This window comes from Castor canadensis, chromosome 1 (genome assembly GCF_047511655.1).
Source record: "Castor canadensis chromosome 1, mCasCan1.hap1v2, whole genome shotgun sequence".
In the NCBI taxonomy this organism is placed as follows: domain Eukaryota; kingdom Metazoa; phylum Chordata; class Mammalia; order Rodentia; family Castoridae; genus Castor; species Castor canadensis.
This window is the reverse complement of record NC_133386.1, coordinates 131035146-131048079: the sequence shown is the minus strand read 5'-3', so window position 1 is coordinate 131048079 and position 12934 is coordinate 131035146. Positions and strand designations below refer to the sequence as shown.

General features: G+C 37.9%; 1 protein-coding gene across 7 annotated transcripts in view; it reads right to left on the bottom strand.

Annotated features, from left to right (window-relative positions):
- Positions 1-12934, bottom strand: part of LOC109700810 (serine/threonine-protein kinase PAK 1) — a 157366-nt gene that overhangs the window by 45637 nt on the left and 98795 nt on the right. For all 7 annotated transcript variants that reach the window (XM_074082454.1, XM_074082450.1, XM_074082442.1 and 4 more), the window contains 3 exons: positions 7535-7651; positions 4206-4380; positions 2750-2813 (listed from right to left, as the gene is read on the bottom strand). In XM_074082454.1, the coding sequence (XP_073938555.1) occupies positions 2750-2813; positions 4206-4380; positions 7535-7651 (356 nt within the window). The remainder of the gene's footprint in view (positions 1-2749; positions 2814-4205; positions 4381-7534; positions 7652-12934) is intronic.

Sequence of the window (12934 nt, the reverse complement as noted above, 5' to 3'; positions counted from 1 at the left end):
TTTCAATCATTTATCCTGTCAAGTGGATATGTGAACTTTATTCTCTGAAGTTAGTGTTATGAAATAGTTTTTTTTGTTTTCATTTTTTAAACATAAAATATTAAACATACTTTTTCAAATACATATGCTCCCCGAAAATCTGATACTTCTACCCACCTATGAAGTAAGAATAATCCAGTCAGGCTAGTAGTGCATGCCTATAATCCCAGCTACTCAAAAGTGGAAGCAGGAAGGTCTTGAGTTTAGGCCAACCAGGCAAAATTAGCAGACCCTATTTCAAACACAAAATAAAAACAAAAAGGCTGGGGGCATAACTCAAGTGGTACCATGCTTGTCTAGCAAGCACGAGGCCCTGGATTTAATCCCCAGTATCAAAAATAAATAAATAATTTTTAAAATCCCAAGAGACCCACAAACACACACATATATGTGTGTGTATGCATGTATGCACACATACAAACAGTTGGGGTGGAGTAAAAGAAATGCTAGGAAAGTAGTCATGCCCATTTGAAATAATTAGAACCCTATGCCTATAACCATAAATCCTGTATATTTGTAGGTGAGTAATTTACAACACATATTTGTTAGCTGTACATGCCATACATCAAGTACAGATGATGCAATTTGAAGATATTTAGAATTCTAGTCTTTTGCAAGAATGTGTTCAGGCAAGCCCCAAAGTTATGCTTCCCAGAGAAGCCATGTCAATTCAGGGGAAGAGATCACTTGTAAGTATGCCTTCCAACTTAACCACCATTCTTTAATTGGGAGATTAGCTATATGCCTGGAAACTGGATGGATTATTTGCATTGATAGTTATTTCTTCACTTCCTGATCATCCTACTCAAAGCCATCTTCAGTCACAAAGTGTGACTCCTCTTCCTATTCCTACCTCACCCCTGATCCTACAATATGCACTAATCTTAAAGGGTAAACATGCAACAGTGTCAGGGGACTGGACGCTTTGGGACTATGTCTCCATACTTACATGTGATTTTTTTTTTGGTGGGACTGGGATTTGAACTCAGGGCCTTGTGCTAGCTAGGCAGTCACTCTACCACTTCAGCCACCTGGCTAGCCCATGTGTCCATACTTACAAAGTTTTATCTTATAAAACTACTGAAGCCCACTAGTTAATACTGATTATTTCTACCTTGAACTGGCACGATTAGACATTTGAGACATCTAAAAGCATAACAGTATTCAGGTCTTAAAGAGATGGGGAAAATAAGCCAAAATTATAATAGTACCAATTCATCATATTCATGTGGCATTTATATTTTTTAAATTATGGAATGTGGAAACATCAGTAGAGGTGCTTAGCACTAACAGACCTGTCAAGTAATCAAGGAAAGAACATTTTGCAGATGTTGCCTACTTACAGGTCTCACATGTCTGTTTAAATATATACTTATATATGTACACACAAAAAATATATAAAATGCATGTGTATACACATGTACACATTTTGAAGGTGAAAGGCCCTTAAATCTACAATCTTTCTTCCCTAAATTTACAGATGAAGAGACTCAAGTACAGAGAAGGAACCTGACTTGTACACACTGTTCATGTAACTTTTTGCTACATTCTTAATATCTCAACTACCTAAAGGAAATGCCACCTACATTACTCTGAGGCAAGCAAAATAATTTCTTCTCAGAGTGTTAACTATCTTATATATGAGTTCAGACTCACAAAAGCATATCTAGTAGGAAAACACTCAGATCAGGAAATAATGAGATCCACTCAACCCAAAGTGGTTTTGAGAATTAAACAAGTGTAAATAACAAACTATTAGCAATAATGCTTTCATTCCACTAACACTGAACACCTGCTATAAGCCAGAACTTTTTTTGTTTGTTTTTTTAATTTCAGCTCTTTTGGGACATCTGTAGGAATCACCTAAAGTAATTTGCACAGATCTTCTATGCATAACTGATGATTTTTTACATATGTACACAATCTGTCTTCACCACCAAGATCACCCTAGAAAGTTCCCTCATACTTCTTTCAACTCAGTGTCCCGCTCCCAGGTATAATCACTATTCTATTACCATAGGTTAGTTTTGCCTGTTGGTGAACCTCATGCAAATAGAACCAAAGAACAGGATCTGATCTTGTTCTGACTTGTTTTACTCAAAATAAAGGCCAAACACTTTTTAAAAGTGTTATAATTCTTTGCTTTTCTATCTCCTGTTGACTTAAGATCCTTGGAGGCAGAGACTGCATGTGATTCATAACCATGTCCTCAGTGCCCAGAAGTCAGTAGGAACTAGTTAAGATTTGCGTAGTTCAGTATATTGAGAGGGAAGCATACAAAGTACATTTAAGGAACTAGAGAACGGGAGTCAAAATTCTGGCATCCATCTAGAAAAATAGGTCCCATTACACTAGCAAAAGGGTCTGCAGTTCTGGGTCTCCCATTTCATATGGTTGCTGATACATCTTAGTGCTAGGGCAAACAGGATTTATCTGAAAAATCAGAGCTATAATTTCGGAAGCTGGTATGTGCTAAGAAAATAAATGGTTCATGTACTCTCACTGCAGAGGTATTTTTAGCAATTTGGTCAGCTAATGGTATATCTCACATATTAAGCAGAATTCTGCCAAACCTGAAGTCAGCCTAACATAATACCTCCAGATGGCTGAGGAGTGAGATGAAAAAAGGATGACAAGGTTTGTGAGAGGCAAACAAAAGCACATACAATCTCAAGTCATTTTTCTAAGAAAAGAAAATGCCCCTACTAACCCTTGTCCAATCTTCTCAAACCGCGTATACTTCTTCTTAGGATCGCCCACACTCACTATGCTTCCTTTGAAAGAAAGAGACCATGAATCATTTTTCAAAATCAAGATACAAAACAAACCTGATGATTCCCCTACCCCCTGGAGTTTGCAAGAATTAAAGAAATAAACAGATGACTGGATGAGTGGCTTCTAAATCATCCTTTTCAGAGTGCTCCAGGCAAGGGCAATTTGTAAGAGTAAAAAATTTTTTAAAAAGTCAAACAAGAATTATTAGGAAGAGGCAAAGAGCTGCTAAACTATATAACTAAAAATTTCAGATTTAGAAAGCAACATCAATTTTTAGACTTAGCCAAATCAGCCATATCAAATCTTGGTTTTTTTCTTATTTTTGGAAAAAAGTAGACATAGTGAATAAATCAAGAGCTTTGTAGGGCCCGGTGTGGTGGCTCACACCTACAATTCCAGCCACTCAGGAGGAGATAAGGAAGACTGAGGTACAAGACCAGCCTGGGCAAAAAGTCAGTGAGACCCCATCTCAAAAAATAAGCTGGATGTGGTAATTCAGGTACATGGAAGATGGGAGGAGGACAGTAGTTGAAGCATGAGGCCCTGAATTCAAACCCCAGTACCACCAAAAAACAAAACAACAAAAAAACTAAAAAGGCTTTATCAAATGACTTTTCCAAGACATCAAATAAGTTTAGTCCTTCCTTGTAATATAATTCTTTTGTAGCTTACTGAAACACAGAAACAGGCTACCCTAATATATTTCTATTGCTAAGTAAAGGGAAATGGGAAGTTTTCATCTGATAGCAAGAGGCAACATGCTGTCCTTAAAAGAACATAAACTTGTGCTCTAATCTTGTCACTTTCTAGTTGTGTGATTTGGAGCAGGATTCATCATCTCTGGATCTTAAAACCCATAACCAAAAATGAGGATCATACTGCTTATTCTCTCAGGGTTAATATGATAAGTAAATGGAAAAAAATACCTTGCTGGTCATTTGATATATAGTACTGATTCATAAAATGTTGTTGTCCCTCCATTCTTTTCCTACAACCATGATGGCTAATCTGTGTTCTAGGTCAGTGGCAAACACCAATAACCAATCAAAGCACTCTTTCTCACCAGGTATAGTCAAAGCCTCCATCTTTCTCAATACACTATGCTAGGCTATTCACTAGATAAAAGGTATTTGTCATATCCATAACCCTGAATGTGAGCTATCCATACTCTTCCATCACATCCCCATCCTAGCAAGATAACCAACCTGAGCTGGTGAGACAGGGGAGGTAGAAGGTGAGGAGAAACACAGCATATGGCTAAGGTACCAAGCATGGCCAGCCAGCCACAAAGACCAAACCTAGGATCTGGAACTTTATAGCAGCAGAACTCCACCTTCATGCTTGCCCAGTCAGAGACCAAAAGATGGTTCAGAAAGCCACAAAGTGCTTACGTAATTTCTCCAAGATCTCCTCGTCAGACATTTTAGGCTTCTTCTTCTGCTTCTCAGTATTCCGGGTCAAAGCATCTGGTGGAGTGGTGTTATTCTCAGTAGGCGAAATGGGAGACGTAGCCACATCCCGAGTTGGAGTAATAGGAAGTGGTTCAATCACAGACCGGGTGTATACCTGCATTATTGGTGCAAAATTTTGCAAAAGACACTCTTTATTAGTATAGTAGAATCTCTTTCAGATGTCAGATTAGAACATCCACAAAAGAAGTCTCCCAAAATTCATCCTTTCTTTTAGGTCAAAATTTGTATTATTCCTCTTCTATGCCCAGGCCCATTCACTCTGGGTGAAATGGCCTTCCCTGGTCTCACCGCACACAGTAAGAGTTAGTGAGAGTCTCAAAAGGGGCTAAGCAACTCTCAGTATAAATTTTTAAAGGAAATCCCCTTACTTCTAACATTCTGCCTTTCCAAGGGATAATGAAATCCTGTATTTCCATAGCGTTTTGCACTGTTAATGCAACACTTAACATTATCCTCTACTGAGTTACTCCCTGTCTAGCTTCTGAGTTCTTACAGAGAACTACTCTTGTTCTTCAAGCACTAGTAAACTGCAGTGATTTAGAACACAGACTCAAGAACTTGACTGCCTGAGCTTAAGTCTCAAGTCTCATTCTTACCATCTGCATGACTTGGGGCAAGTTACCTAACTTCTCTGTGCTTCAGTTTTCTCATCGGTAACATGGTGATAATAATAGCACCTATCTTATGGAACTGTTGTAAGAATAAATTAATATTTACAAAAATGTTAGAATTGTGTCCAGCAGGTACTAAGCACTCAAATTTTAGCTTTTAAAGAAATTACATTTCCTATTCATTCGTTTAACAAACATTTACTGAGAACTGACTGTTAGTCTAACCCTGTATAAAACATTGCCCCCATACTCTCATTCTGGTGAAGCAGGTGAGAAAGTCACAGTTACAAAGGAGAATTTATAAGAAATGAGCAAACTATACACTACCGAGGTTCAGAAGAAGTGATTCTAGATTATACTTCCTTTCTCTTGGAAATACTTCAAGGTGCTTATCAGATTTTATCATGAAAGTATTATAATTCTCTTTTGGATAGTCTATAAGCTCTATGAGAGCAGGGAACATATGTCTGTCATTCCTGAACTCTGTAATCTAACCAACTTATCTAACAAAAAGCATTAAGATAAATGGTAGGTGGAATCAATGAATAAATAAATGGAATCCACCAAGAAGACTGGCTACCTGACCACTCTAGCATGATTCTTCTTTTCTTTTTTTTTTTATTATTTTATTATTCATATGTGCATACAACGCTTGGGTCATTTCTCCTCCATGCCCCCACCCCCTCCCTTACCACCCACTCCTCCTCCCTCTCCCCCCCCCCACCCTCCATACCTGGCAGAAACTATTTTTCCCTTATCTCTAATTTTGTTGAAGAGAGAGTATAAGCAATAATAGGAAGGACCAAGGGTTTTTGCTAGTTGAGGTAAGGATAGCTATACAGGGAGTTGACTCACATTAATTTCCTGTGCATGTGTGTTACCTTCTAGGTTAATTCTTTTTGATCTAACTTTTTCTCTAGTTCCTGGTCCCCTTCTCCTATTGGCCTCAGTTGCTTTCAAGGTATCTAGCATGATTTTTCAATTTTCTATTCTTGCACCTATAAACAAACTATCTCCCAGACATCTACATCTATACTCTCAAGCCTTGTTCTCTTTGTTTCTCTTCATATGACTCCTGGGGGGTGGGGGGAGCTCTGTCTTTTCCTTCTGTAATATTTTATCTGGCTCCCAGATCTATACACATAAGAATACCAGTGTGCTATTGTGGAAAGCAACCTGTATGTGGGATTAATTACTACTTTCTAATTCTGACTCTTTTGCTTATTAAATGACTGTGGGTAGATCAATTTACCTCTCCAAATCTCAGCAGCTTTTTCTATAAATCATGAATTAACAATACCTTTTTAGAAAGAAATTGTATGAAGAGAAAATACATCCATCCATTCCTTTATCCAGTATTTATACCTGCCAAGAACTACCTTAAGCACTGAAAATACTTATGCATGGATTTCACTTACCTTAGGAGTTCAAGATTTAGATGGAAAAAATGTTTAAAAAGAACATGCTTATAAGCCAAAAAAAGACCCTATCACTGTGAGATAATTTGACATCTCCTCATTTATTTTTTATTTATTTATTTATTTAGCAATACTGGGCCTACATCTTGAGCCACTCCACCAGCCCTTTTTTAAAGAAGGGTTTCTTTTTTCAAGATAGGGTTTTGCAACTATTTGCCTCAGCTGGTTTCAAACTGTGATCCTCCTGAGATCTGCCTCCTGAGTAGCTAGGATTATAGACTCATGCTACTGGCACCTGGCTGCCATCTCTTCAATTTTGAAGCCCTTACGGTGACTTTGTGTCCTACAGACAGGTGATTCTGCAGATTCTGTTTATAATTTCTTACCCTAAGAGGTCATTTAATCCCCTTGAAATTTCCTCCACAGTATTTTCCATAGTCATTCAACCAACTTCTGCTTGAGCCACTCTCTGTATGTTCTACTCTAGAGGCAGCCTTTTGTTATCGTAGTACCACAGAGCTTAAGTGCTAGATGGTTCTTTCATTTATGGCACTCTCCTCATAATAAAATACCCAAATAAAGAAACATTAGTAGAGTATCATCTGATGGATGCTTAGAGTTCAATGATGCATAGGGACTAGATTGTGCAAAATGAGGGTAGAGGAACTGCAACTATTCATAGCTATAGGAACCTCAAAGGAAGTTAAATAGAATCACTGCCAACATCCAGCATCAAAATGCACTCCAATATCTAGCATATTAATAGCACTAATGTATTTATAAATTCTCTTGGGTCTTTCAGTATCATCAAGGATGTTCTAACATGCTGAATGTTGCACATTTAACAGAGAAGAAAAAAATCTGTAGCAAGATAATTTGTTGCTTCCCAGGAGACTGAAATAATTTATGTTATCCCAAAACGAAGTTACACCAATTCTCTATATCTTCCTATCCTATTGGTGGAGAACAGGCTAAGAAAATCAAGGTTGGATTACCAATTACCTAAGATACTTCAGGACTATCTGCAGACCAATGATAAATACACCTCTTCTCTTTAATCATCCAGATGGTACCTTAAGAAAAGGTGTCTCAGTGATTGTACTAGCTCTAAAATCTAGGGATCCCTATGGCTTCTAGGTCTCAGTATTATCCCTCTCCTTCTCTTCCTCCCCCTCCTCACTAATCAATCAGAAAAGTGTCCAGATTCCCACAGGCTTACAGATTTTGTATGCTCTGGACGTGGAGCAATCACTGGAGGTGGAGTAGCATCATCATCATCGTCTTCATCTTCTGAAACCGGTGGCACTGCAGGGCTCTCAGATACAGTCTTCACATTCTGTGCAGGGAAGAAAGGCTAAATTTAAGTGGTCCAGCTGACATATAATTTAAAATACCCGGATTGCCACTTTCCCAGAAGAAACCCTATCCTGAAACCCTTGTGAAACCCACGTTAGCCTCCAAGCTTTCCACCTTCATGTATAGCCAGTCTCACTCACTCAGCATCCCTTTTCTTTTAGTCATCAATACTTAGTCCTGGGTGCTTTCTTCTCCCACCCAAACCTTAACTGTGGACTAAGAAGCCAGCTTACAGCTTTCCTATGTTCTTACCCCCAATCAAATCCCTGAAGACAAGTTCATAGTTTCTTCTTTTTTTTTTAAATTAGTACATATTAATTGCTACAAAGGGGTTTCTTTGTGATATTCCCTTACATGCATATAGTACATTTCAATCATATTCATCCCCTCTATTTTCTCTTTCTTATCCATCCCCCTTTTTTTCCAGTCATGCTCAGTGTTCTGTTCTATAAAACAAGTCATACTGTCCTCAACTCTCTTTTATGTTTACAATTTCCACTATTCCCAACCACCAGCTCCTTCCACTTCCTCCAACACAAACCAACAACCCATTTTTAATGGGTTTCATTATTCTATTTTCTTTCTTTTTTTATTATTATTGTTGTACTAGGGGTACACTGTGACATTTACAAAAGTTCTTACAATATATCATAGTTAAATTCACCCCTTCTACCATTCTCCTTTATTCCCCCTCCCCCCATTCCTGGAATAGTTTCAACAGGTCTCATTTTCCCATTTTCATATGTGAGTGCATAATATTTCCACTACATTCACCCACATACACCCTTTTTATATCCTCCCCCCTCCCACTATTATTCTAGTTTCATACATGTACACAAGGTTCTTCAATTCCATTCACTCCCCATCACCTTCTCCTTTTACCTTCCCTTCTACCACTTGTTCCCCTGCAAACAGCTCCTACTTTACACTCATAGAAAAAATGTTTTTTGAGATATTAGAGATTGAACCTAGGGCTTTGCACATGCTAGGCAGTTTTACTACTTGAGCCTTCTTATTCTATGCATTTTACCTTTCACACTGGACAGTAAAGTACAAAATGTAGGACAGGAATCAAAAGTTTTTAATTTTTCAAAATTTATCACTAATTTTTCACTCTTCCTAATATAGAAGAGTAAATGGAAGTCTGAACAAGTTTTTTCCCTCTCCTTTTCCTCTTTACCAATCTCCTGGACCCATTATGTCACCAGGGCCTCTTGCCTCAATCTCAAGGTACATTATGATCTTTCTGTTTAAAAAGGACAATGAGTTTCTCCACAGACTGGATGCTATCTATTTCACTGAGCTCCTGCCCTGTCCTGGAATGAACCTTACCAGCATGACTAATTAGATCTGCTTATAATCTGTAGCAATTGGATTTTCCCAAGCAAACTGTAACAGAGTAGGGCCAAAAATGGCAGGTTTTTAGGGTAAGTCCAGGCAAAAATAACATGCCATTACTGTTTATCACACATATTCAAGAGACAAAATAATTCTAAAACATGACATTTTTGATGAGATACTTTGGCATTAAGACCAGAGTGGCAATAAGAAATTTTAATATATACTGGCATAACCCAACAGTTATTTTCAAAGCACTCCTTTGTGCTCAGTAAGATATTGAGATGGCTACTGTTGGCATAAAGGTATGAAAATGAAAAAAAGGTAGTCTGTGTCCTGAAGTAGCTCATCATCTGGTACAAGGGACAGATAGAGAGTGAGTTCTCCTCCTGCCTACCACCTGAGGCTCCTGAGAAAGGAAAGCCAAGAGTCAAAAAGACAGGGAAAAATGGAAGAACTAAAAAATTAAAGAGATACATTTGATATATTAAGTTGGCAATCTCATAGATTCTAACAGGAACTCTAGTACAGAGTATAACTTAAAATTTGACAGTGTAAAGCATATGTACGCAACTAGCAGTGGTGATAACAGGCAATAAATCTACCTTCTTGGTCTGAAATTTCATCTCTTGAGAAATGTGAAGGAAGAGGAAGGAAGAGGACTGATATAATTTGAGAATGATCACACACAAACATTTAAATAGCATCTCAGCATGTGGCTTAGCCTCTGGAGCTCACGATTCTCCTGCCGCGAGGCCTTATCTCCAAACTAATTAGAGCAAAAGGGGCTGGAGGTCTCAAGTGGTGCAGCACCTGCCTAGCAAGCTCAAGGCCCTGAGTTCAAATCCCACTACCATTAATAATTAATTAATTAATTAGGGCTAGTGAGACAGAATAGCACACATGAATAGCAAGACAGATTAGTACATAAATTCGGTCTGAACAAATTTCCAGAGGAATTTTTCTAAGCTTCAGTTTATAGGCTAAAATGCACATCCAACTATATCAATCTTTTAGTTAAAATATTTCCTTAATTGTAACACAACATCCAAGTTCTCTAGCTTGATATACTAGACCCTAAGAAAACATTACCCCTTTCTCATTACCTGGGCTTACCTGATACTATATCATAAATCCTTGTTCACATGTTCTGATTCATCACTAAATTGTGAAATCAAGAGCAAAGACCTTACCAACTCTTGACTCCTCAGTACCCACAGAAATCTATCTATGGTAGACGTTTTGTTTTGTTTTTTGAGACAGGGACTGGCTATGTTGCTTAGGCTGGCTTTGAGCTTCCAATACTGCCTGAGTGCTGAGAGTACAGATGTATACCACTATAGCTGGCTGGCTCTCATTTTATAAATGCAAATCAGCCACTAAATACCACAGACTCTTAAGACTCAGATCTCAGGCCAAGATAACAGAATTTTAAAGCTGAAAGGGATTTTAAAAATCACGTTTAAGCCAGGCACCAATGGCTCACACTTATAATCCTAGTTACTCAGAAGGCACAGATCAGGAGGATTGAGGTTCAAAGCCAGCCCAGGCAAATAGTCCATGAGACCCTATCTCAAAAAACCCTTCACAAAAAATCAGGCTGGTGTAGTGGCTCAAGGTGAAGGCTCTGAGTTCAAGCCCCAATACTGCAAAAAACAAAACAAAACAAAAAAAGTCATGTTTATTAAATGAGTAAACCTTTAAGGCCCAGTAACTATGGAAACGTCTCTGTATTGCCAGGCAGGATAAATAATTCCATTAACTATGACTCCACTGAACATTACTTATGTAACCCTATTTTTTTTTTTTATGGTATTGAGGTTTGAACTCAGAGCTTCGTGCTTTTAAGGAGGAGCTCTACCATTTGGGCTTTAGCCTTCATGCAGCCCTCTCTTGTAACTTATCTCCCTTGTCTATTATTAATTTTTTTCTCAAGGTCTAACATACCACAGAGCCATACTTTGGGACAAAGGTGCTGAAGAAATTTTTATGGTAGGAGACAATAAATGAATGCTCAGGAGAACAGAATTTTGTACTGACTTCTACTACTAACTCATTCAATAGTTGGGGGGAAGTCACATAATATTCTTGAGTCACAATTTCATAATCTATATTATGAAGATAACAATCTTGTTTGACTATTTCACAAATCCAATGGAATACTATGTATAAAACCAATATGGAAAACAATGACGAGCTGCCACAATAAAAATCATGTCCTCCATGATTTTCCTAGTAAGGAACAAATGTTGTGAATTGAGGGAGGAAAAAATGTCCTTGACAGCCTGAGTGGTTTTAATTGTAAATACTAAACCAGCACAGGTTTTTACCACGCAGGTGTTATCCTCTTTGCCATATGGCAGGAGCCCCAGGGCTCTTCCTCCACACTAACAAACAACATACTGTAGCTTTACTACAGTCTCCTTTATAAGACCTCTTTGTCATCTTTTTTGTTCACTTGCCACAGTGAGAAGAACCCCGGACTGGGGTTCAGAAGACTCTAGTTCTAATATGGTTCTAATTAAGAGTCTTTGGGAAGGTCTGTTTTCCTGCCTATGGAAGTAGGATGATAATACTTCTTCACAAGGTAATTGTAAGGACTTATTATGCTAAAACATATAAAGTTCTTAACACAGTGTCTGGCACAGAATAGGCACTCAATAAATGATAATTGTCACTCTTCCTACAAAAGTATAAGACATTTGAACCACATGGCACAACTCAACCTTGTTTAGGCCCTCCGATAATTTACTGATCAGTAAGTCACCATTCAAAGACCTTGCACTTGCCAATTCTTCCCCCATCTTTTAATCACGTATCTTCCATTTGATGCAAGGCAGCATAAATGAGGGGAAAACAGTTCAGAGTGAAAATCCAATGCACATTGCCATTAACCTTTCTCTATTTCAGTTTTATCATCTATAAAACAAGGATAATAACACACCTTGTTAAGCTATTGTGATGATTAAAAGAGATAACAAGTAAAAAAGGGCTCAATATGCTTCAAGGAACAAAATGTGAACATTTTTAATAGCTGATAAGAGTATAAATGACTCAAGAGTAAACGAATCCCATACTGGCAGAATGGTTCAAAATATTTGATAGTGGCTCAGTATTGGTGGTATTGGGGTTTGAAGTCAGGGCTTCACACTTGCTAGGCAGGAACTCTACCACTTGAGGCACTCTGACAGCCCTCAGTAATGTGTTAGGCCTTACTGCTCTCCTGCTTAAAATTCTTTAAGCTTCACATTACCTTTTAACTAAAATCAAAGTCCTACATGATTTGTCCTACTTATCACTCCTCCTCATCACCCCCCTCTACTCTCATCACACTTCACATTCTAGTCATATCACAACTACTTGCAGTTCCCTGAACAAGCATACCTTATGAACCTCCTTGTCCATATACTTTCTCTTTCTATCTGGAATCCCTCATCTCTTCTTAATTCTTGTCCTAGATAACCAACTCATTCAGTACAGACTTTACCATCACAAAGCTTTCTTTCATTCAATAGATGTTAACTGAGTGTCAGCACTTGCCAGGTGCCCAAGACAGAATAATTAACAAGTTATGCATAGTCTTTGGCCTCATGAAATTTAGCATACTGAACTGTGCCTACATGTCCCCCTATAACACTGGGAGGTTCTTGGGCATTGGGACAGTGTCTGATTGTTTCACATAGGACCTGGTACATAATAGGGATTTTTAAAAATGTTAATAAATCAATATGGCATAACTACCTTTCCCTAAGAGCCAATATCATATGTAAAGAATGGCAGTATTCATTTACAAGTATCATATTTTACTATTTATCTGGAAAATAGAATTTGTAAGTTGAGAGACATGAAGGGACATTTGAGGTCATCTAGTTTTATTTCCCAGACAATTTTTCAGTGATTCCTATAATATCCCTTCAAGTTACAT